Source organism: Aplidium turbinatum, chromosome 17 (genome assembly GCF_918807975.1).
Source record: "Aplidium turbinatum chromosome 17, kaAplTurb1.1, whole genome shotgun sequence".
NCBI classification, from domain to species: Eukaryota; Metazoa; Chordata; class Ascidiacea; order Aplousobranchia; family Polyclinidae; genus Aplidium; species Aplidium turbinatum.
In genome coordinates this window covers 19647623-19673790 of record NC_137488.1, presented here as the reverse complement: position 1 = coordinate 19673790, position 26168 = coordinate 19647623, and the positions used below count along the sequence as shown (strand labels likewise).

General features: G+C 37.6%; 2 protein-coding genes across 3 annotated transcripts; both read right to left on the bottom strand.

Moving 5' to 3' along the window:
• Nucleotides 1-899: 899 nt before the first annotated feature.
• Nucleotides 900-9420, bottom strand: LOC145786940 (dnaJ homolog subfamily C member 5-like). 2 transcript variants are annotated; one of them, XM_082598685.1, is made up of 5 exons: nucleotides 9197-9420; nucleotides 5886-6099; nucleotides 4591-4732; nucleotides 3906-4015; nucleotides 900-3329 (listed from the first exon to the last, which is right to left on the bottom strand). In XM_082598685.1, the coding sequence occupies exons 1-4, from the start codon at nucleotides 9346-9348 to the stop codon at nucleotides 3912-3914; spliced, it is 612 nt and encodes a 203-aa protein (XP_082454811.1). In that variant the 5' UTR covers nucleotides 9349-9420; the 3' UTR covers nucleotides 900-3329; nucleotides 3906-3911. The 2 variants fall into 2 exon arrangements, with proteins under 2 accessions (XP_082454811.1, XP_082454810.1); XM_082598684.1 differs by having other exon boundaries at nucleotides 3906-4018; nucleotides 9197-9414.
• A 1793-nt stretch (nucleotides 9421-11213) lies between these two features.
• LOC145786294 (uncharacterized) lies at nucleotides 11214-21431 on the bottom strand. The gene is made up of 10 exons (XM_082597935.1): nucleotides 21212-21431; nucleotides 20799-20896; nucleotides 19890-20038; nucleotides 19536-19590; nucleotides 19266-19417; nucleotides 16579-16633; nucleotides 13973-14961; nucleotides 12825-13138; nucleotides 12269-12465; nucleotides 11214-11377 (listed from the first exon to the last, which is right to left on the bottom strand). The coding sequence occupies exons 1-10, from the start codon at nucleotides 21328-21330 to the stop codon at nucleotides 11238-11240; spliced, it is 2268 nt and encodes a 755-aa protein (XP_082454061.1). The 5' UTR covers nucleotides 21331-21431; the 3' UTR covers nucleotides 11214-11237.
• Nucleotides 21432-26168: the final 4737 nt, after the last annotated feature.

Genomic DNA, 26168 nt, shown 5'->3' with positions numbered 1-26168 from the left:
TCACACCCGGTACCTTGAAGGTTTAAAATGTGGGCGGAAAGGCACGGAAGTCAATCTTCGTGTCCACCTTCAGTTATGTCTTAATGTGTTTTGTCAAACACGCACGCTTTTGAGTGGTGTTGACGCAGCGACAAAAACTTTATTTAAAACGCTCGTCAAGCACAGAGTTCGTACCGGAGACGATGTGTGGCGACACATGAAGTAAATGTGCTCTATCAAATATAGAATATTTGCTCCAAAATCCCATTGCTCTGAGGATTATGACAAACCTTTCCTTTATCTCAGCCTGCCAGCAGAAAGTTTGTAACCCATCTACTACAGCCAATTTGTTGGCATTCCTGTCAACACTCAAACATACGGCACCACTGATCATAGAATGTATTAGAAAAAAAAAACTCTGCGAATCAAGAGAAATAATGAAAAAACAGATCAAAGAACGCGATGAAATGATTTTAATAAATTACACGACCCGATTGGTGGTAGCGCTTCCAAGCAAGGACGACGCTGCCTTTCATATTCACATACCAAAGAAATCTTAGGCAATCTTGTAATTCTTGGCAGTCGAGTGTAGCAACAATTGACAGTGATAGACACCGACGTTTCGCCCACAAGGTCGGGCTCATGGGTATCACACCATTAATTTATACTACAGAACTCACCAAATGCAAAACAAAATCTTAGCCTAAGGGAACGTTCAAATATTACGTAACGCTTTTTTTCCGAATTTTTGACCCCCCCCCCCTCCCCCATGTAACGCTTTTTCACTACGAATTCAGCACAAAAAAATACCATTCCGTACTCGAAAGCGTTACGTAACGTTTTGCTTGAACCCCCTCCCCCCCGATGTGACGCTAACGTAACGCTTTGCATAAACCCCCCCCCTCCCCCTCGAAGGCGTTACGTAATATTTGAACGTTCCCTAATTTGGTAATTTACGGACATGAAGAACCGGGGCAAAACGAATAATCATTTGTCGTGTAATTTTTATTTACATGTCTTGATTTCTTGAGAACACAGACAGCAAACTTTGTCATTTTTACATTAGTCTACTTTAAAAATGACAGATTTTGCTGTCTGAAAAAATATTTTCCTACTTGTCCAACGTTTTGAATGACAAATTCAATATTTTCTTTTCAGCCGCAAAGAAGAGAACACGCAGTGATGAAAGTACAACTAAAGATGACTTTAAATGTTGCAAGTCATTGTGAAAATGCGCATTTAATTATTTTACTCGAATTTGCCTTGCACAGAAGATCTTCAACTCTTGCTCGTCACCTTTGACTTCCTACAAAAAAACTTTTTCCCCGCCAGATAGTGCTGCATCATGCAGTGCGGTTTCAATGAAAAAAAAATGGCACATTGTGATTGGTGCTGCAGGTCTAGTAACACGTGTCATGTAGACCAGGGCTTTTCAAATTATTTTATTGTGCGATTCCGCTTCAAAAAAAATTGTGTTCTTCGCAACCCCTTGATGGACAGCTTACAGTGTAAACTACGCACTGTAGACCAACTTTTAATGTGTTTGGCGACTTCAAAATTACGATTTGCTACCCCGGTTTGGGTCGCTGGTGAACTTTGTCGTCTTCTTGAAGAACTTTGTCGTCTTCGAACACATTCGAATGCAGTGACATCGAAGACAAACGGAGCACTCGAAACAAACACCTGCAAGTCCTGCATCAGATTCGCTAAACACAATGTAAATCCGCACTGCAGATAAGCAGCTTCAATGAGTAAACTTTTAAAGATCAAATGAGACAAAATCATTTTCTATACCGGCAGCTTAATTGCGCGAGAGTTCGTTGGGCCACAAATTGACACGTTTAATGCACGTGAGCTCATCAGAAATACTGCACTTTTCTGCGTCCAAATTTTGCATTTTCTAAATTTTCTACATCAATTCCAAGCGCGATGAGTTGAGTGAACACAACAGAATACCTTCACACGTGAAAAGGATGAAACAGCCCGTTATCCCTTGTTGAAGAGATACTGAAATCTGAAGTTGATTCAAATTGGTCGATGTTAGTTTTAAGCAATTAACTGTCAACGGAAAATCATTACACACAACAATTACATCATTTCTGTTCAATATACGTAAAAGAAACCAACACAACAGAGAAACAAACTAAAGCACGAATGATGTGTGAGACCAAAGCCAGAGAGAATGTTATGAAATCTACTCCCTTCCTTTTTTGAGACAAGTGTGACGTCACGATAGTAGAACCAACAATTATGCGATAATAAATTGCTTTTCCCTTGGCTTGTGTTCGATTGGGATAATAAGAATTACAAAGAGTGAGATGCATGCGCTATCAGTTCGAGTATGTCATTTTTGGTGTGAACTTACAATGAAATAATTTAAAGTAGATTAAATTTGTATCAAGAACAAAGAATGACAACCAACTTTGAAGGTTTGGGAAAACAAATCATGATAAATAATTCATCTTCTGGATTGTGGTGACATTTCATTAACAGGGCTAACACAAACAAAGCGGTACTCCATTGCAGGTACCCAAGCTCCCGGTGGCCGTCGCCTCCGAGAAGTCGTCAAATGGCTTTCGAAACTATCCCGTCGGCAGGACATGTTTGATCGCCAGCTTCCAAAAGCCAACATTTCTCAACCGCATTTACAGACAACAAATCAATCGTTTTTTACATTGATTCACTGCATTACATTGGTTGAATCATTGTAAAAAAACGATAGATTTGTTGTCTGGGTTAGTATTTAGAACGTTTTTTTCTCCACTCGCATTTGTACTTGAAACTTTAATTCTCTTCACTCGCATTCGCAGACGTTTTTCACAAACAAGGCAAAGTCTCTCACCATGAGAAATATTGCTGATAAAAGTTTCGCAAAAACGTCTGAGCGTCGACCTTTAAAAACCCGAAGACTAAAGCTACACCTACTAGGGTTGCAGTGCATTTTATAACTACAAATATGTTTTAGGGCTTTGCTTGCGTTGTCTTTACCTGAGTGAATGCAAAAACACGATGTTAATTACAGGATTTTTAAACACGAATTTTTAACTGATTTTTTTTTATTTTGGCTGCCGAGCGCGAGAATTTGGCCGCCGAGAAGGAGATCCAGTAGGCCATAGTTAGTCGCCGGATTAAAGGAGCTTGGAGGCCTGACTGTGCCTGTGCAAACCCTCAAAGAAGGTTGTCCAGGCCCAGAAGTACAATGAGGCTGGACGACAAGTTCGCGTTTCGCCTGCAACGTCATTGAATTATTTGACGTAGTGTTGGAATGATGACATGTTCAAAAACGTGTCGCGGTCAGTAAACTTTACAAAGTCTGTTCCTTGTATGAGATCATCGGCACAGTGTATCGTCTAAAGATGTTGAAACATGAATCAGAATCAGTTTATTTGTGATATAACACAAACATAAGAATAATAAGAGATATATATGCCATAAACCGTTATGTGCCGTATGACGAGTAAACAGGGCAGACCAGTTGGTCATCGAATCAGCTGCTGCCTTATGATAAATGATAAAAATAACATGCACATTAATTAAGGTTTATAAACATCCCTGATAAACATACAAAAGATACGATACAAAAAAAGAAAAACAAAAAGAATTCACGATATTAATTGATATTTATAACACGTAAAAAATAATGTACACGTCTACAGACGTTGAATCAATGTAAAAATGGCGGATTTTGTTGCACTGGGGCAGTCTCTATTATCACTGAACACACAGTAAGTCAACAATGTTGGAGTGCATCAATTTTTGCGAGCTTTAAAAACTTTATACATCCATGTCGCAGATCGATTGTCAGAGCCAACTTTGGTAAAGTCAAAGCCCCTCGATCCTTGGAGTGGCAAAGAAAAAAGGGTTTAAACGCAGAAGAAAAACTCTTAATCATCCAATAAACAAAAGAGACGAGCAAAGTCGCTTACCTGAGTTTAACTATCTGGGTGTGAGGGTGGAGAAGGTTGGACTACGATTGGTTGGTTAGTGACAGGGTTGCCAGTCATGGGTTGGCGTTCATCTGGTGAGTCTGGGTTTTCTTCTAAACAGGTCATTGATGTTACAAAATTGTAATATTTCAACGTTTTAACTTGTTTTTTATTCAAAGCTAAAACATGCAAATATCAATTTTGAATGAAACTGTCCATCAAGCATGCAATTGAAAGCAGGCTATGACTGTATTCGTCTGTAACAAAAAGGTCAACCTGCCATAAGACATTATGAGCAATACATTTAGTCCGACGTTTTACCAAGATAGACTATGGATTATTCTTAGTTGACCATTTGTAGTTTGGCACAGAGCAAAGTTTACAGCCATGTGCAAATTGTGCATCCAAGAGAAGCAAAGTTACATATAACTCAAAGTGATCCCATTGCTAACCTTCTGGCAATAATACAACATAGCAATTAGCAAGCAACATATAGCAATCACAAAACAGTACGTCTAGCCCGCAAAATCACATATACTTATATACTACCTGTGGGGTGTGGGTTGTGGACCAACCCAACATGTCTCATAACAATAACAAGTAAATAAAATTATAAAATTTATAACTGAAAGAGATTTTTTTCTGTCCAAAGATACATGCTTCTCAGTTAAAATAAACGTCTTACCATCATCTGACAATTCTCCGGGGTAAACATCATGATCTTCATCCTTGTTCGGTTTGCATCTTCCACAACAACAAAAGCAACAGAAGCAGCAGCAACAACAAAAACAGCATCCCGTGATAATGCAACAGAACAATCCAATAGCCTGGAAAAATGGTTTTAATCTTTTAAGTGGAAGTAAACAGACGATTTTTCAAAAGTAGTTAAAAAAGCAGTGAATGTGTGAAGAATGTTATGCAATGTAATGTTGGCTTAGTTAAGCAAATGTTTAAGGACTACGTTATAAAATTTGTATTTTGAGTTGTGAGAACAGCAAATTAACACAGATTGTACAATAACTCGCTGATACTGAGTATGTTGATTGACCTCCTGCAATGAATTGAATTAATAAATCAAAGGTGCAAAACTTGTCTAGTAGGCTACTGCAGTACATAAAAAAGTGGGTCCATAATGAAATATTAATGAGTGGTTTATCATATGATCTGTTAACATCACCACTCACCAGCCCAGTCATGTGTTACTGAACCCAACTGTTGATGGATATGGATGGCTCTACCAATATTTTACCCTTTCTAACCATTTTCTTTATCAGTCTTCAGAGATAAACCAAACACTAAGGGTTTTAAATCATAAATGTTAAGATATTTCGGCAAGTATTAAATATTTGTCCAATGCCTTGATTATTGGGTCTGCTACTATTCGGTGAGTCCGATTCGGTGAGTCTGATTCGGTGAGTTCCTAACTTCTAACCCCTAACCCTAAAACGGCAATGATAATTAGGCTACGGTTACCGATAATTTTAAAAAAAAATTGAAAACATCACCGAATAGGGATCGGACTCACCGAATCGGGCCATTTCGTGATTATCATACCATGAGTACTAATGCTATTACATGGTTATCCATACCCTACGCTGACATTAGTTATGGACAATACTGCGAAATCAATCATAAGTATGCATTGCTACAATTTACACCAGAAACTGAAGACATATTCCCATAAGCACATTTCCTTTTTTGTAAGTTAATACTTCATATAACATGCTTTAAACCAGAGTTTCTGAAGGAGGAGTGCTTAGTTGCTCACTCGTTGATGCTGAATTATCATGGTTAGCTATAACGGGACAAAAATGTGTAGCTTGTTGACCAGGCTTTCCACAACATTCTGGATGGCGGGAATAGCTGAATAATATTTTTCAGTCATTCTGGAAGAGGGTGCAAGGATGGTGGTAATTTCAAAGTGGTGACAGCAAAGAAATAAGTTAAGAACAATTGCTTTAAACATATGAAATCTCATACCTTTGCTACTGGTGAGTTCAATGCAAAATAGGCTTTCATATTTTCTTCGCCAATTTGATCAGCAATGTAAAGACCTAATGATCCATACTGGTCATATATCTCTTTCTTCTTCTCATCTTGTAAGATTCGGTTTGCATTGTTAATTTCTTTAAACTTAGCTGTCGCCTCTTGGTTGTCTGGATTCTTGTCCGGATGGTATTTCAATGCAAGCTTTCTAAAGCAAAAAACATACAATTATAGAGTAAGAACATTTTTTATATTGAGTTTGTTACATAATTTAGCAAACTTGTACTTTTCTTAGATAGGCTACAAATCAAAAGATGCATAGTCTTGTGGATGAAAAAAGTACGATAGCATTATAAAATATTGTGAGCACACACAAGTTTTGAAGTTGATAACCATCATCAAGTTCCTTACTCTCATTCAGGGTTGGGAGAAGTGAAGCGCCAAGTTTCTCTGTGAGATTTTCCTATTGCAATTTTGTAAGTCTTGACTAATCTTTAATATCAGAGCTTCGGTAGAGAGTTTGTCTTGTTGAACCATAGGCATACGAAGCCGAGCAACGTGATCAAGTTTAGCATCTTCAAGTTTATTACATTTACATAAACATAAAACTACGCAACAAATTAAGTATCGAACGTTTTCGACATCACAAGATGTCCTCTTCAGGAATAACATACATACAAATTAACTACATACAAATTAACTACATCTAACTACATTTTTTTTTTCAGATGTAGTTAATTTGTATGTATGTTATTCCTGAAGAGGACATCTTGTGATGTCGAAAACGTTCGATACTTAATTTGTTGCGTAGTTTTATGTTTATGTAATAAACTTGAAGATGCTAAACTTGATCACGTTGCTCGGCTTCGTATGCCTATGGTTCAATCTTTAATATCATTAGTTCAAATTCTTGATGGTCTGCCCCTATTTGGTTTTCCATTCATTTTTCCTTCTTCTAATTGTCTTTGAATAGAATTAAATGGCAAATCAAATTCGCCAAATATTTCAGTTTCCTTGTTTTAATTGTTTGTAGAATTTCCATGTTGGTTTGCATTATAAATATTACATTTTTACTTGTTATTTTTAAAAGCGTTCTTCAATAAACCCACATTTCAAATGCATTTAATTATTTTACCATTTGTGATGACAATGTCTATATTGTAAAATAAAATTAGTTAATCCAGTTACATTCCAAATATAGCATTTCATGGCATCAATCGTTTTCAAGTGTTAATGTTAAATTTTTATGTTTAATGTCTTTTTAATTTTTACAAAGTTGTTTCTTGCTGTTTGTATTTATTTTAATATTTTTTTATCGCATCTGCTATTTTCAGTTAGTGCGTGTCCCAGTTAGGTAAAGCTTTTATCTTGTTTGACCAGCATTCTATCAATAGTAACATAAGCGTCGAAACAGGGTGGGCAGGGTGGGCGGCGCCCACCCTGCCATGAAACGAGGGTGGGCAAAATATGTTTCGCCCACCCTGTTTTCATGACACTTATGAAGTGTTTGTGACAATTATTTCCGTTTTTGTTAAACGCTGAATTATTCAACCAATTGCAGCGCAACTTCTTGTTTTACGCTATGACAGAACAAAGCAATTTTGTAACAACGCTGCGTTGAAAAAAAGGCGGTAAACACTGCATTGTTGTTGCTATGGCAACTGCCACCCGCTGGCAATTCCTGGTGAGAGAAAGCCACGATTGACCTTTTCTCCGAATGGTCTCACTTTCGTTACGTCACAATCAAACTTCAATTCCAGGTCAGCGTAAGGGAATATGAATATGACATCATAATGAACATGACAATAAAATAACGGATACAAACTAAAGACGTATAATATTGAAACAATCGCTTTTTACAAATCTTTCCTCACAAACTTGTTGCTGGGTATAAGTTGGGGCACCGCGCGATGTTGTCATTTCATTATTGAAAAGTTAAACATGAAGCAAAGTCAACATCTATTCGCGCATTCTTAAAACCAGCTTCCAAAAGGCGTCGATATGATAACGCTGAAGAAGCCACGACCAGCGTGAATGAACGTAGAGATGACATTGATGAAGAAAGCAGTGCTTCAAGGATGGACAGTGGTGAAGTCAATATATAGCAATGCACCGGTAGTTGTAAAAGACAGCATGAGCCATGGATCTCTACCTGCTCCATTTGACATTAGCATGCTGCTGGATCAGCTTCCGGCTCGGGAAGGTCGTGTGTTGCAAAGGAAGCTTTTTTCCGAATTCCAGTGGTTGCGTCTTAACCATGATGGTACTTGTTACTGTAGTCACCTGTCCGAACATTTTGTGGCAAATCCGAAGGCACCACTTTAAAGATAACATGTCACGAGTCACGCGCTTTTTAGGTCGCAAAGGAAAACATAAAATAAGTTTGTTTAGTTTAGCAACGCTCATAAGATTGCAAGAAAGCAGACATCAAACCTATTAAAGCTTAATTGCTGCAGCGACGCTAAACGCAGTCTTTGTGAGAAAGACTAACTATTGCGAATTTGCGAGCATACACATTCCATGCAATCTGTTTGAAAACTCTCGCCCACCCAGAATTCCTCTTTTCTAAGAAAAAATCGACGCCTATGAATAGTAATATTTAATCTTGGTACGGTACCCTTTCTTGTTATAATCATTGCTTTTGTCTTGTTATTTTTCACATTCAGGCTCCCAGGCACAAGAAACCCGCAAACATGGCTCGGACAGTTCGCAAGCTTATGAGTGGTAGTTCACACAAGACTGCAAATATTTGAACTTATGTCATAACTTGATTGTGGCTACAGTTTGTAGTTATAATATCTACAGTAATTGTCCAATGATAATGATGTGCAATATTTTTGTTTTGTGTACATGCTAGCCAGGGTAATGAACAATACGGCAATAGTCGTTGTTTTTCTTTTTGCCCGTTCTCCATGTAACTTTATTATGTAATAGGCAATGAACTTATGAAATATTAATACTTTTGTAAAAAAAAACATAACAAATACCACTTTAATGAAACAATCAAGTGAAAACAGCCAGTGCAAAACACATTCTTATGCAGTAACACGGCATTGTGCAATACAATGAGTTAGCCCTTCAGTTGGACGCCAATGGACAGGCAGATTTCGAGTTTCGCATCTCGTAGTGTCAAGATATCCCTGGTTGACGTTATATGATGCATGCTATATGTACAATAAATGAGTCTAACTTTAAATAGGGCATTTCAAATTTACTGGGTTACACTAATACATAAAGCAAAAAACCTACAGTTAGCACTTAGCAATATACGATGTTTACTATTGTAATAAACTCAAATTTCATACCTGTATTGCTGTTTTACATCCACTGCAGTCGCTCCTTTTTCAAGGCCAAAAACTTCATACAATGACTCACCCTTTGTAGAGAGCTTTCGTTGTACTTCAGCACCATGTTGAGCAGTGCTTCCTGACGTGTTTTCACGTACATTGTCTCCCATTTATGTTTTATAAATAAATAGAAAATACAAATAAAAAAAAACAACCAAACTACACGTTGCAACTTTAGCAGAATGAAAGCTCAGAAATTAAGGAACTGGAATTTGATTCTGAACTCTCGGGGGCTTTTGACAATCGACAATCAATTAAATGTGGCAATTGGTCAGTGCTGCCAGATTCTCATAAATTCATTAAATGTTCTGCACAGTGTGGCCAAAAACTTGTTTAAAATGGCGCAATTGTATCCCAGAACCATGTTATTACCCAACTCTTTTAAAATTTAACTTTCAGTATCGTTTCTTCACTGTCATTTTTGATTTACTTGTTTCTAACAGCCTAGAGTTCAACAGTTTAAGCTGGAAGTCTTTTTCTGCTGCCAAATGTCCCCTTTTTATACATTCTGTGGATTGATTGATTGATTGAATCTTTATCCTCGGACTGGGAAAGCTTCTTGCAGAGCTTAATCCTGGCAGTTTCGCATACTTGTAGAGGCTCTTTACGCAGGGCCGGTTACCGAGATTGACAGAGTGAAGTTTCTATTGTTGAAGTCTTGTTGGCAGGGAATTATTCCATTCATTAGATGCCGCTGAATGGAGAGCAGTCCTTAACGTGCGTTGCTCAAGCGCACACCCCGAGAGTCGAGCCAGCGCCGCTATTGATGTTGAAGTTTCTTCTTTCCAAAAGTGACGCGCTAACCAATTGAGCTATATTGAATCAATGTACAAATGGACTTGCAACTGAGACGTAGATACATAATCGTAGTTTTGCCTCTCTTTGCGTGTACTACTACAGCATTGCAATCTGTATATCGTGATTAGGAATGCTCTGAGCGATACACCTAAGTGATTAATTGATGAGTGATTGAATTTATTATTATCAAACTAGAGTTCTTAAGCGGGTGCAACCATTTGTGCGTTGGTGGACTATTGCTAGTTTCTAGTTCTAAAGCCAACTCAGTAACCGAGTGGTTTCGTCTTCAGCTCTGGTGGTGAGAGATTTCAACAGATTTGAGATCAATTCCACACCGGGTCAAACCAAAAACTTTAAAAACTGTACCGATTTGTTCCTTTTTGCATAACGCACTGAAAATAAGTCGGGTAATAATGTGATAAAACCGTAGACCTGGTCTGCTTTTTTTTTGTCGTGCTTGATTTCAAGTACTGACTGTCTCTTGAATAAAACGTTTCCAGGGTTCTCGGTTTTTTGTTGTTGATTATGTCGGTGCAGTGGCGTAGCCAAGGGGGGGGGGTTTGGGGGTTACAACCCCCCCTTTGGCACGCGTGTGACGTCACGATATTGAGCATGATGCTTTCAGTCTAAAAAAAATGGCCTAATTTTAAACAAAATTGCATTAAAAGAGCAAGTTTTGCCAATACCAAACATCTCAGCCAGGAATTAGCAACAAGAAAACATAGAGACTTAGCTTTATTTCCGAAAAATGCCGAAGAAAACATGATCTTATCCTTTTGCTATGTCACCAGACACCACCATTTTACAGGAATATTTGTAACCACATTTTTGTTGAAAATGCTCTCAGAATGCACCAAATTCAAAGTAATTTTTCAAAATTTTCAATTCAACTGCCAAGTACCGACAAATAAATTTTCCCATTGAAGCTTGGAAAATTTCTCAATTGGGTTTTCATTTTCATACGGCTTTCCTTATTTCAGTCCATTGCTTTCTGGCCCTTTCTTTCCCGGGTTTTTTAAAATGTCCCCAATTACCTTTTTTTACCATCAAATTTCTCCATAGGCTATTGGAGGCAGAAAGTGTGAAAAAAAATTCACGCAAAGTTAACGATTTATCATTACAATAGTAAGTTATTGTTAACGATTTATCATCGCAATCACACAAATCCGTTTGATTTTGAGCCCATGCAGGCCATTTTATGTCATAATAAGATGAACGAAATCTGTGAGCACAAATACATTAAAATAGTTACACTCGATTGAGAAGTTAACTTGATTTTGTTGGAGTATGTTCCGTCTTCTGCAAACACGTTGAATAAATTTGGATTGAGGCATTCGAGTTCTGTGCACAATAACAAAAAAGTTACAAGTCAAATTCTTACAAATCAGTTTCTCTTTTGAGCAAAATGGTTGGAACGCCTGGTTAATCTAATCAAAAAATAAAGAGCCCAAAATGTAGATACCAAACTCATGTTCAGCAAACAAACGTTTCGAAAACTATACTGTCTTCATCTTACATTTATAACATTTATACATTTATAACACTGTTATATATTTATAAATACTGTTAACTATAAATTATAAAACTTGTAAATTTAAATTGTAAATTTATATAAGTTAACTTATAAATTTATAAATACTGTTAATTTATAACACTGTTATAAATTTATACATTCATAACACACTACATTTATAACTACAATTTATTACACACATTTATAGCTTACATTTATAACACTGAAGATGAAGACAGTATAGTTTTCGAAACGTTTGTTTTCTGAACATGAGTTTCTCTTTTCATGTAGCCTAAATAAGCTTAACTAAACAGGAATATATTTAAAATCCTTTTGGTAATGCTTCTCTATCTTGCTATAGCTTGCGGAAGGTCTATCGGATTCCGGTCACAGGTGTTTTTGTGCACCGCGTTATATCTTTAATGTCTGCTTAAAATTAGTTAAATAAATTAAAACAAAAGACCACCAGCAAACAATTGTAGGCTACCGGCTTTATACGAGCAAAGTCAAGAAAAACAGCTTAAGAACTAACATTGAAGATCACACATACAAATAGACCGTGTCGGCATGAAAAAGGCCTTGATAGTGATTTTTTTTTGCAAAAGCCTATTTATGCATTCTTTTTTTACATCAACCGTAATTAACGGTTCATTTAATTGTCATTTTATCTATCCGTAGATAGGTATATTTATAATCTTAGCCATAGGCTAGTAGCCTACCTCCATATTTTTTTATCCTTGCAGTCAAAGATGTTGTCCATGAGAAAGTTGTAGTGGTAGACACACCAGGGCGGGTAAAGGGAATGTTCCTGTCTCGATTGGTGTTTGCGCAAAGCTTATACGTGCAATAGTCAAGAGCATTCCCACTTCTATCAGTGGAATCCGCGTTCCGTTGTGTGGTAGTTATGATTAAATCTCTAAAAGATAGAAAAAGCGACACAACTAAATCGAGATCATTGTTACAAGACAAGAAAATCATTTTTTTGAGACAATTGCTAACATATATCATCATCAGACTATAACATAATCAGCAGCTTACTATTTCTGATCTTAAAACAATAAAACTTACAGCGCACCATTTTTACAGTAGCGTACACTTTCATAACTTTGATCAAACCGGCATGGATTTCTTTTCGTTATTTGTTATGTTTGTTTTGTTTTTTTTTACCATTGATACAAAGTGGTTACAAAAAACAAGTCTTACAGAGATTATGAAATATTTCAGTAAACAGTTTTATTGCAACATACAAATAAACGTTGATTAGTTGCCACTCACGGTATGAATATCTCAACGTTCGTGTCGTTTAAACCAGGAATTTTTGGAATTCCTGACTCTGTCGGAAAAACTTCGGTTTCATAATATCCCCCGCAGTCTTCACATGTGGGGCCGTATTTGTAGGGGTACTTTGTCCGCGGCGGTGTGGGATAAGAAAACGAAGTTGCTGCTGAAGCGGTAAATTCTATAACATTGCCACGTGGGGCGTACGCACATATCAAAGCAGTGGTCGTGAACCATCTTACCCCGTTCAAAATATAAGATCCACAACACGACACAGCGCAGCCTATCTTGTACGTTTCAGCCCAAACCATCTGCAGGTAAACCAATGAAATGACTTAAAACTAATCACAAGTATATTAGTTGTAATTTTCATATTTCAGGTTAAGACTGAGGGTCGACTGCAGCGCCAAAACTGGTGAAAGTACTGGTGAGAGAACTGGAAGTAAGCGCACTGGTATGGGACTCGAAAGAGCGCCGGTTCGATACCTCTCAAGAACGTTCGGCTGCGTCTTTGGCAAGACATTTAAAGGCATGCCTGAAGGTGGTCACAAAGATTGGCTTCCTTGCTTTCCCGTCCACTTAATCTAAATCTTCAACTACCAGGTGCAAGCATAAATGCAACAACAACAAAAAAGAAAAACTGAAATAATTGCTGCAGATAGCCAAATGATAATATAAAACAATTCCTAAACTTGTGACACGGCTCGAGCATCTTCCGTGAGTGACATGATTAGACTTGCGCTTGCAAATAATTTGTTCGCTAGAGGGTGAACTCAATTCAAAAAGGAACTGGTTTTCATTCTTAATGACAACTACCCAGGCAAGAAATCAAACAATTTTTACATTGATTCAACGTCCGCAGACGCCTTCACAAACAAAATAATTTCAAAGAAAATAATATGACTCAAAGGAATACCCGGTGTTTTCTTCGTTCCAGGGCTCCCTTGAAAGATCCTTGGCCCCTAAACTGATATTCAGCCTGGATCTAAAGTTAGACTATCCCTTGTTTTGGACCCTTGTCTACGTTAGTGTCTATTAGAGTTGTCACTTTGTCCCCCTAAAACGTAATGTCATCAGAAACTGTTCATTAAAATAGACTATTCATACGTAATGAGCTGTTTCAAAAGAATACAAGGTGAAGTTACCTGGAGAAAGTGTCGACAAACTGATTGACACTTTCTGGTATCAAAATCATAGTATTTCTTTTCTGATGCCCATGCTCCGATCACTTCTTTTACAAAATTGAACGGCAAGCTTCTTGTATTTTCCCATGCGTACCAATTAAAACCGATTTCCGCATCGATCGAACTGTGACGAACAATACTTTTCCTCGGCAATCCGTCTCGTATTTCTTCAAAAGCACTTCTTTCATTAAATTCGCATGTTTTTGTGTGGCTCTCCGCTACCCAAGTGAGTTCATCATCCCACGTCATCCTCCTCATGTTCTTGGCAGGAGGAAAAACCTTTCTTCTCTCTTCATTGTGAGCTTCGACCAGCTGCGCTCTTTGATTAAAAGTCAGAGGGATCGGTTTAATTATTGGTGGAGATGGCAACTTATGTGTGGTAGAGTTCCAAGGCGGGAACGTTATATCGACGGGGGGAACAGCAGTTGTGTTACATACTGGTAACTTACGGTACCGACCGTTGAAAAAACGCCAGTAAGTTTTGTATTTTCGTGTTATCTTTCTTCTTTTTGCTGTAACTTCTTCAGGGATATAAGAAGAATTGAGACTATTTCTAGATTGCTTTTGCATCAAAATTTTGTTTGATCGCTTAAGATTTACAGCAGGATCCTTGCTTTCTTGTATGGCGGCTGCCTTTCTTTTCGACCTGGTACTACCAATATCAATTATTCTCTCTCTGGTGCGTTTTCTTTCGTGCATATGTCTTAACCGCAACTTGTACAACTTACATCGGATTGACTGATCTGAAAACGGGCAGATTGTTTTGTATTTTAACTTTGGCAATCTCAATGACAGGTGTGGATGTGATATGATTTTAATTTCAGCCGGATCTAAACCTGAAGCTATACTGACAAAAAATAGACACAAAACACGCAGAAGAAATCTTAAATTCAGTTCTTCCTTTCTAGAAACGTCGTTCATATCATTGCATTTCCTTGAATTAACTTGTACTTATAATATGACATACTTTTTTTTACTCACAAAGATATCACTTGAGTTCAATGACTTAACAGTTTATATTATGTCGTCATCATGGATATAATACTGTAGTGTATACAGTAGACGAAGGGGTGCCACTCCTCAATCGTCGGCACATCTTTCGGTGTCTTGCCAAAACACAAACAGCCACATGCTCTTAGGCGGTGTCGAACCGGCGCTTAATCAATTTTCTGGTCTTTCGATGTTTATTATTCTGGAATGTCGTCATTATTTTTAATGTTAATAATCTAAATAAAGCACAGACTGAGATTGATGAATAACAAGTTGCTGGTATCCGTTTTTCTCAGCATTTTAAAGAAAACATTTGGACTGGACAATGTACAGTACATGTCAATTACATAAAACTGACTTTATTGACTTAAAATTTAAAACTTGAACAAACGATAAAAAATTGACTTTTTGTTGACCTATCAAATTAAGACAAATACCTCCGGGTATCAAATTAAGATTTTAAAACCTACTGCTTGAGTGCACAAGTCTTACTTAAAACCACACAGCAATAACTTAGTAAAAAACACTTGTCTTTGCTTGCCCTGGCTATAACCTGATGTTAAAAAGGTCTAAACCAGAGATACCCAAATTATTCTATCCAGGGGCCGCATTTCGCTAGTCTTAGCGGGCCGCATTAAATTTTTCACTCATTTTTGTTCCTAAAACTCGGGCTAAGCTTTAAGATTGTAAAGGGCAGTGGTTTTCAACCTGAGGGTCGCGACTCGCGAGACGCTTGAAACTCAATGTAGCCTATCTTTTTCAATTCTTATTTTTAAAAAAAAAATAATAAGAACTGTGTTTTTCGCAATCAACCATTTTTCGACCTGAGATTACTCCATTGTTTAAACTTTCAAACGTTACATTAAGTGGCATTCGACATAATTCACTTCTTCATCTTGTGTCACACGGTGGTGTAACTCGGCTAAATCCTGTGCAAAGTATCCAGTGCTGTATTCGTAAAAAAAGCACAGGGTATACTGTCTCAGCTTTGATAAAATGATAAATACACAACTTGCAAAATAACTTACTAATCTTTCTTCTACCATAACGTGAATTCTCAACATCAAAATTGGACGAGAGGTACAAAATTGTTTATTTTTTATGAATAGGCCTAAATTCCAAACAGCCTGCCGAGAGGAATCTGCATCTTTATCCTCTTTACAAATTTGGGATCTAATATTCTTAGCTGATCGGTGGTTTGGCAGCCAGGATCTTACACATTTTTAGCAGTAAATTGAGCCACAGGTGGTCCATTGCAATTAAGTTTAGTAAACATCGAACAGCCCATATTATCAATAAGCAAAGATGCTATTGAACTTGTGATAATATCGTTCATTAAACTGAAACCACGTTCACATTCTGCTGTAGCCTGTAGAACATGGAAAGTTGAAATAGCTGTCAAGAGAGTCTTCAATTATTGGGTACAATTTCAACTTTTTCACTAAAGTCTCTTAACCCTTGGATTGACTGTATTTCATCAATGTCAAAGCGTCTACAAATTCTTCTTCTCCATGACGCAAATTTCCTTCTATCATTTTTTCAGGTTGCAAAGTTAGCAATATCAACCAGTAGCTGACCATTGTTAGTGTCGGCATTAGCACAAAGTCTCATTTGCATTCTGCTAACAATGCTCTGAATGAATTGATTGAATGATAAAACTCTCAGAACGGGTTCATGGTACACCCATGTAGCCTACCATTGTACACCCGTATAGCATTGGTCTTCAAAGGGTTAAGTAGTTAGTTAGTAGGCTAGTTGTCAAGAATCAGTAGCCTAAGGATAGCATACGCACTCTATTTGGAAAACCAGAGGGTATACTATAGTTGCTCGAAAAAGCAGAGAGTATACTGCGTATACCGCCGTACACCCTCGAATACAGCACTGAAAGTATCTTGCTTTTAGGGCAGGGCATTCAAGGAGATGTTACATCGTTTAGTTCTTGTACGTTGCTTTGTGCAACCTAAAGTTTCAGTATCCATGCTATGACAAAAAAAGCGAGGTTGTCTGGAATATTACGTCAAATATATGTTTTTCATTAAACAATAAATGCTATTAATACTACAGAAAGTACAAAAAGCCAAGCAGAGCAAATTACATCGAGTATAGTTATTATTCACTAAAATCCTCTACAATCTACAGCCTGTTTCACCCTAAAAGATTTTTTTTCGCTGTGATGGTCAGAAAAAAAAACAAAAAACTGAACTGAACTTCAGTATAGTTTCCAATGGCATTGAAAAACCTCATTGTGTAATTTGTATGAAAAAGTTCTTTTAACAATAATTCCATTCATTGACAAGCTTGTTAAAGAGATGCAGTGTATCAACTATCTCAGTGAAACTGATTTCAATAAATGCATAAAAGATCGCTCTAATTCAACTGGCGAAAATGCAGCTTTTATGCAAGATATTTTCTCCCATGGTCTAGCAAAGCTTGATAGGAAATAGAACTAATCGGAAGAAATGTAATAAAAGCCGTAATAACTCAGCAAAAAGACATTTTCAATTTCAAAAGTTTACATTAAAACAGCGAAACACGTCATAGACCGAATGTCGGTAAGAATCAAATTTGGTTAAATTTTGCATTAAATACGTTTTCATTGATTTTTTTATGGGGGGGGGTCGCGAGGCTACATTGATTGCTCTGAGGGGTCGCGGTGCAAAAAAAGATTGAAAACCCCTGTTGTAGGGTAACCAATCACAAAACGTTTCACGTTTGTCCAGGGCCGTTCTTTGGGCACCCCTGGTCTAAACAGAACCAGCAAGTAAAGAATAGTCAAATCAAAACAATGTTCAGCAACTTCCACCCGCTCGCTGTTCAATTATTATCTGATAACAATAAGCAAAGTAGTCTTTAGAATTTATTTAGCATAATCATTGATCATATGGTTAGCGTTCTTTTGTGGTGCTTTGAATGCGCATACTTTAAACAAAACAGAAACTCTTTAAAAAATAAAATAAAGAACATAAAATGCAAAAACACGAGATTGAGCATTGAGCAATCCAACTGAGATAACGCTTTAGGGAAATAGGAAAATGCTGCGGAAGGCGGTCAAGATATTTCGGGCTCGTATCGGGAGAATTTTCTAAAGTTGCTAGAAAACAACCTGCCAACAAAATTCATTTTACACTGTTTTGGCGTCGCCAGACGTTGGAAAGATTTAAAAAAGTTCAATTTTGCTGGTAGAGAAGTGATCTAGCAACTGATCGAGAAATAAATAATTTAATTCGTACAAGAAATAACTTTGCAGTGCGATGAACGTGAAGCGGTGATAGCGGAAATTCAACCTAAGTCCTAACTAATCTGATACAATATTTCAAGCTACGACCCAGATAGCAAAACCCCTCATTGTAGCATTTATTCAACGTCTACAGACGCCTAGTATTTAAATCAACGTAAAAATGACGAATTTTGCTGTCTGGGATCTTCATTCAGGCTAGTGGGTGTTTGATTGTGCGATGATATGCAGTAACTTCATTGAGTTGAGGGCTAGGTAGATACAATGTTCAACTGCATAAAGATCGTTTATGGTAACAATAAAAAAAATGGTTTCATGCTCAGTCATTAAGCATAGACACAGTAGCGTTGACAGGGCGAGTCCAGGGGGTACTTTTTGACCCGGGCCCGGATAATTTTAGTGGCTCGAAACCTTTAAAACATGACGAAACCAAAACATATTCTTTGAATATTGTGCCTTTTTCTTATAAATGTCTTGATTTGGAGCCCAAGGATCTCAATGGTATGGGGCTCTAAATATCCTTCTCAACGGCCCCGAGTGTGGATATAGCAAGGTAGCGAAAAAGTAAAATTTGATAAGTAAGCCATTACTTTCCCTTTTCCTACAGTAACTTCTACCCCCTTATGTTACACCATGGACAGTCATAAGCAGTGCTTGTCACCACTCGGCTTAGTCAGGCGTCGAACCAAGGTGTATGGTTGAAAGGAAAGCGTCTTATGTACTCAGTCACTACAAAACCAAATGATTTGTCAATACCCAGCCAGCAAGTCAGTATTTTTTCAACATCGATTCAATGTATGCAACCGTTGAATCAATGTCAACAAAAAATTTGCTGACTGGGTATAAGCCAATCAGAAATCAGTGATGCGCAACATTGATCCACTAAGCGCATGATGTGATGCGTTCTATTCATGACGACATAATACGTCTATGGCTTTTTACGGTTTTCTTGTTTTGAATTTGATTGCTGACAGGCGTCGGGGGTGAAACGAAGCATTTCAATTGACAGGCGTGACTTGGTCACGTGACTATGCTGATGAAATCGTCGAAGTTGAGTCTTTTCACTTTCGTGTTTCTGGGGAGAAATTCCGACAACATCTCGTCGACGTCCGCATCGGTGAACTTGAGCCTCAGCTCGATGAGCGTCTTGCGAAGGTCGTTCTCGTCGATATAGCCATCACCTGTATGATGTCACAGAAAGCCTTTTATCTGAAGCTCCGTCAGGAATGTCACAGCGCATTATCTTACAGAATCAAGCCCGATGAGTAGAAACGTGACAATCCAAATAAACAAACTCACCATTGCCATCAAACCTTTTAAAAACACATTCCCATTCCTCGTCAGGGTCTTCATCCTGCATACATTGTGACGTCATAAACGCGAACAAGAGAAGTGACAATGTCGCAAACCAGATCGACACTCGATGCAGCGATCGCTATCGTGAGCCAGGTGAGATGAGTGATGGATTAGCGTATACATTTCAAGAAAGCGAAAAGAAACCAAAAACGGAAAATCGAGCAAATCAAGAAAGGTGATCTTTGTATTGCAGCAGTTCACGGCGTCCTTTTAATGTCAAGGCCTAATTACGGGATCAGATATGCGGAAAATAAGCGATTTATCCGCGAACATACAAGGCTCGAAATTCTTGATTACCTGACAAATATGCGCGAGCAGGGCTAGAAAATCGTTAAAGTTGAGGCAGCCCTTTCCACTGCGGTCAACTTCCTGGACCAGATTCTGGACTTCTTCTTCTGTGGGCTCCTGTCCTAGGGCTCGCATCACTACTCCAACTTCATATGTTCCTGGGAAGATGAAAAAGTGATCAAAAACAAGAATTCGAAAGCTAATGCTACAATTGGAATGACAAAATTTTCTTCCATGTGGAGAGTTGTTTGTTAAAAATCTTTAAGATAAATAAATTAACTACTCTCATTGTAGATGCAGTCCAATTTTGCCACACTTTGTACCTTGTACAATGCAGTTTATAACTTACTCTAACAGAAGAGCACCCAGGTATTTCATGACAAAGACAAATGGTAAAATCAACCAATGATGGTCGTTTGAAAGACGAATGCGATCGAGCAGAACAGAAAAAAAATAAGTTTTAGGTCTTGTGGGTCATCATCGTCGTATGAGCAGATCTTTCCAGGCTAGATTGGAGGGCAGGAAATCATCAGCCACTCAGCAGTCTCGTCGTCCAGGACCTTAAGACCATATGAAGGCCGGTGGGTTAGGCAGTGGTGGATGACATGGTCTGCGGTCTGTTCAGTGGCACTACACTTGCATTCTGCTGAAGGAGCCAGGCTCCACTTGTGCACATCAGAACGAAAGCGGCGGACGCCAGTTCGCAAGCGGTTAAGTCTGACCAACGCAAGCCTTGTGGGTGAAATCGTTAAACGTGTCATAACTTCCAGCTAGAGAAATTCGTCTCAAAATGCGATTGAACTAAACGTGACTGCTAACGTTGCCGGCTGACAACCAAATGACCTGAAAATAAAGTTACAAAAGAGAAAAAGTATGTTTCCATCTCTATTTTCATCATAATCATAATTGTGACGATACCTATGGCTCCCGTGTCGTTTGGATCAAGAAGATAAAACGCTTCCTCATAGACCTCCAGGAGCTCTTCTGGTAGTTGGCTTGCTCGAAGCGATGGAACTCTGATAAATGAAAAAATATTAAATTTACTGAAGAGTGAAAGTAGTTCTACTAAACCGGTCATCACTTTGCTGGAGGAGCTTGCGTCACTGGTCCGATTCTTTACAAAACTGCACAAAAGTTTTGAGGAAGCTTCAAAAGATATTTTAAAAGGTGAAGTTGTGCTCTATACCGAAACCAGTGACAACATGATGCACAACAAAATAACAACCCACTTCCAAGTAAAGGAAGTAATGAATATTTCCCTAATTTGCTGGAAAAGTTGGAACCTGAATTGAAAAATTTTAATGGAACAAGACACGTTTTCATAAAATTACCTCATTTTCCAATTTGCTTCCGACCCTACACTCATTGTACTGAGAATGCTAACATTGCTGCAATATCTGCTTTGGTCCCGTAGTCTTCGCTTGTACTGGCGGGCCTTCTCTTGCGCCATCTTGCCGAAGAGATATTCAATAAATTAAAGGAAGAGATTCAGAATTGAATTTCAACTGTGGTTGTTTAAATTTACATTTTATTGCAAAATTTTAACCAATCGATACCTGTAAGTGAAAGCCAAATAAAATTTACATGCAACATTGACAAGATGTTAATAATAATTAATTATTAACAGTAGTCTAGGTATTGCAAATTTACCCCTAGATGTTGTAAGCAAAAAAGTGAAGTGCCTGTCATGATCCTTCATTGTTCTCGTGTACAATCCCAGACAAAAAATCCGTCATTTTTACATTCATTCAACGTTTGCAGACGTTGAATGAATGTAAAAATGACAAATTTTACTGTCCGGATTTGTATATTTGTGTGATCACAGGCGACATATCTGAACTGTGACTAAATTGTGAAGCTCAACATCATTTTCTGTTTTAAACTTCAAAATATGATGGTTTTCGAACGAGCAAATACAATAAAATGTTTCTTGTATTTACCATAAACACAGTGGGCAAAGGGGGATGACGAAAAGGTTCTTGAGGTACTGAGCTTCGAGTATTTTGGGCGACAATTTTTATCTTTACTATCAGCATAAAAAAACACAAAGAAAACATAGACATATGCATAAAAAATGAGCTTGCAGATTCTAAGTTTCAACTAGAACACACGTAAAAATTATAAGGACGTAAGATTAATGACAAAACCGTGAAACGTTGAAAAGTTAAATGTTAAATAAATCCAATTTTTGTGCAAAAATGGTGTACACGCACTAAGAAATATCTGTCGACAAAATTACAAAAGCAACCTGAGGTAAAAGATTCAAGTCAGTTCTAATCCTTGTCGAGATCTCTGAGCATTGCATCTTTAATGTGATCAACACTGGTCTTCCTTTATCGTTCGTTATCTTAAAAGCATTATGACGTAAATAAATCAAGTGATTGAAATGCTTCCGTGAAGCAGGGTTCAGATAGAAACGCCGATAATAATAATGCCTTGAACCTTGAGCCACGTTTCAGCAAATCGTGTTTAGAAATTTCAGCTTCATCGCTTGCAGAATCTGAGGCGGAACTAACAATTGGAAGACAATTACTGTATGGACATTTGGTTGGCTTCATGCCTCCAACCAAATCCCTGGGTAAACATTTGCTTCAAGTAAACGCATAATTTCTTTTTTCCAGAAATTGGATCATGGCGATGCTTTGTTCGCGCGTAATCTTCCTGTGCACGATTAGCATTGAGAACAACATGAATCGCAGCGAGTTCTCAAGCCTCTTATGACCAAATAAAATTATAAAAAAATCTATTTCCCAGAACGACCCATCACTCACCATAAACGGAAAATAAACTTTTGATCAACAAATATTTTTTCATACTTTTAAGCAAACGACAACAGAAATAGCTCCATACATGATAACGCAAATAACAAATACTCTTAATACTACAAAAAAGTGCTCAATGCAAACTAAAAAAGCCAAGCAGAGCGACCTACATCGACTACAGCTACGGGTCTTTAAAACCCAACTACAGGCCGTTTCACCCTTGTCTGGGATCATTAAAAGGTTCTGGGATCAGCAGAAGGTTCTGCTATCATCAGAAGAAGAAAAAGGAATTCTATTTGAATAACAACCTTCTGATGATCGCAGGACTCCGCTTTGAATCCACATCCATCTTTTTTAAGCAAACACAACTTCAACTCCAGTCAAGACTCAAGAAACGAAAACAAGTTAAAACAAATAAAAATCCAACGAAGAAATCGCGACAAACGCCTCGCTCCAGACGACAACAGTCTATAATTTTTACAAGATGCAATATATAAGCCAGCAAATCAGTCCTGTTTTACATTAAATTAACGTCAGCAGACAATGAATTTACTGACTGAGATGTACAATCAGTTGCTTCTTGACTGGGAGACGTGGCGAGAAAGGGAAAAAACATGAACGCCAACAAAACAAAAAAAATAAACTGAACTGAACTGAACATGAGAGACCGCTCCTGACAAATTTAATCTACTTTTCTTCTTCGTCTATATACTTTTAAAATATACTTTAGCTACACTTCATTATATTGTTAATGATCTACATTGGGATTGAAACTGTAGCTCATTTTAGATTTGCTTTTCGCACTGGCACAAACTCATAATTTTACACAACTTTTGATTCGAAAGAAGAAAAGGTGTTTTGTGAGAGATTTCAAAAATGTTTGTATGAAGTATGAATGCATGCACATTAGTACACATTTCAGCGATTTCGTTGTCAAATTCAATTCTTTCATTCACATAGGAATTTTTATTTCGTTTCCGTCATGCTTGGGTGAGCAAAACGCTTGACTTCACACAATGAAGACTAACACATTTATCAGAATTAATCCAGACAGCAAAATTACATTTTACATTGATTCACCGTCTGCACTGACCGAGTTTGTTGTCTAGAAACTGTTATACTGTTCCAAAGCGCATGATAAGTTGTGTATTTCAAGGAAATTTACGCAGCAACCGGTCAAACCACAAGCCATCACCAAGCGCTTTACATGAATCAACCAAAAGTTAAGCCACTTTTTCTTACAAGCGACCATCCCAGATAACAACCCAGACAGCAAAATCTATCTGCAGACGTTGAATCAATGTAAAAATGATGGAATTTCCCATCTGGGAAGATTAAAATCTTTTAAATTGATTTTTTGCCCTTGATTTTATAAAACACTGACCACAAAGAGGTTTGAGCAAAACAAATTAAAGTTTTGCAGAGAAATAGTAAATTGTGTTGAGCAGCATTGCTCTCGGCGGTATGACAAAATGGATAACTTCCAGTATATACACAGTTTTTCATAGTGTCATACTTAATTTGTTTTAATGGCGACAATTGTATAAAAGTTTTGTTTCCCAGTTGGTTGGTGCTTGCGAGCAAGACCACGTAGAGTTACGCGAGGGGTCACATTTTTTCCATTGTTATAACTGCCATATAACTGCCAACCACAAATTCAAAACTTATCTTAAGTATTTTTGCAACCAGTTACTTAAATTTAACGTTTTACTTTTATCATTTTGCCTAAGCTGAAAATACACACCACAACATAGAACAGCTTTCGTTGACTTTCCTCTTGCTCGATTATTTATGTTACACATTTTTCTATTTAGTACAGGCCTACAACACTCCTGACTTGCGCCCTGTAGGCTAGCTTGGCTTTCTGAATTGCTGAAGACTATACCTATTTCCAGCAAACAATCTCAACAATTAATCAACAACCAAACATCTTCCACTGATATTTCAAGCAAGCGCTGCGCAAGTGCGCCTCGTTAGCTCAGTGGTCACGCGCCCGACTCAAGATCAAGCGGCGCTGGTTCGACTCTCGGGGTGTGCGCTTGAGCAACGCATTTCAGGACCGCTCTCCTTTCAGCGGCACGTAATGAATGGAATAATTCCCCGGTAACACCACTTCAATAATCGGAAACTTCACTCTGTCAATCTCGGAAACCGGCCCTTCGTCAAAAGCCTCTATCTAACAGTATGCGAAACTATCAGGAATAACCTATCAAGGCTTTGTCAGTCTGAGGATAAAGATTCAAAACTAACCAACTAATCAAAACCCTTCAGCGGTCATGGAACTCGATGTTGTTTACGTTGCTTCAAACACCCTCAAAAACTTTAACTTCCGGTTGTTGTTTCGTATAACGCTAAATACAAGTTTGATTAAAAAAGTTTAGAAGATTGCAGTTGAAGTTTTGAGGTTTCAACAAGTTCAGGAGCAAACGCGTTGAGTTGTGACGAAAATTCAATGAAGCGGAACAGACTCGCTTGAATGATGTGCAAGTGTTTCATATGTGTGAGTAAATTGAATCACCAATGAAGCTTTTCAATAAACAGTCACTTCGAACAGTGATTCATAGAAGAACAATAGCCACACGACAATGTCACAATACAACGAATTGTGACGACACCCAACGAAACCAAGAATAAGCAAAGATGCGTACAACCAAGCACATTCAAGCTTGAAGCACTGTCTCCAGAGAGTTGATAAAAACAAAAATATTAGTTTCAAAAAAATATTAAAGTCAAGTTTTATATAAAAAATGTTTTCCAAGCTAAATTAATTAAAACTCATCACTTTTCTCAAATCAAAGCCCCTCACTTCAATATTTACAGTACAATGTAATTAGAAGAACTTTTCACAGGGAAGCAAATCATCTCTTCACAAGTAGAATGCAGAAACTGGACCTCTTTATAGCTATGTTTTGTGTCAAAAATGGGAAAGGTGAGAGAACAATTTGTCAGTGGGTTTATTTTAATCGTCCCTTCTTGCAAAAACTTGAAAATATGCCACTAAAATCCATAAAAACAAATGCGCCTTACCACAGCACTTTACAGTGTTACTTTTGACGTCAAATTACACCAACTACCTCGCGATGGACAACCACACTTTCACAACCTCTAACTCCAAACTATCAAATTGGTTTCATAATTAATCATGTTAAAAGCGGACTTTTTCATTAAATGATTAGCCCTATTATTCCCGCCATTAATCATGAAAACCACTGTACACGTCTGCTTCGTTTGCGAGTGCTTGACATTGGCAAAGAGAAAAATAAAGCTTAGCAAATTTTTTTTAGTCTGTTAGGAATACTGTATAAAAAAGAAACCTCTCTGTTCTGTTTCGTTGCTACTATACTTTAATTGTTTCGAGATAGATTTTGAATTCATGACGTCACAGTGAAGCCATTGATATAGCAATAGACAAATGCTTTGTTACGTCCAGTTTGTTACTTTACAAAATTTCATGATTTCATTGGCTAAGCATTTTTACCTACTATACCTACATTAATGTATACATGAGTTACTAAAACACTCCCAG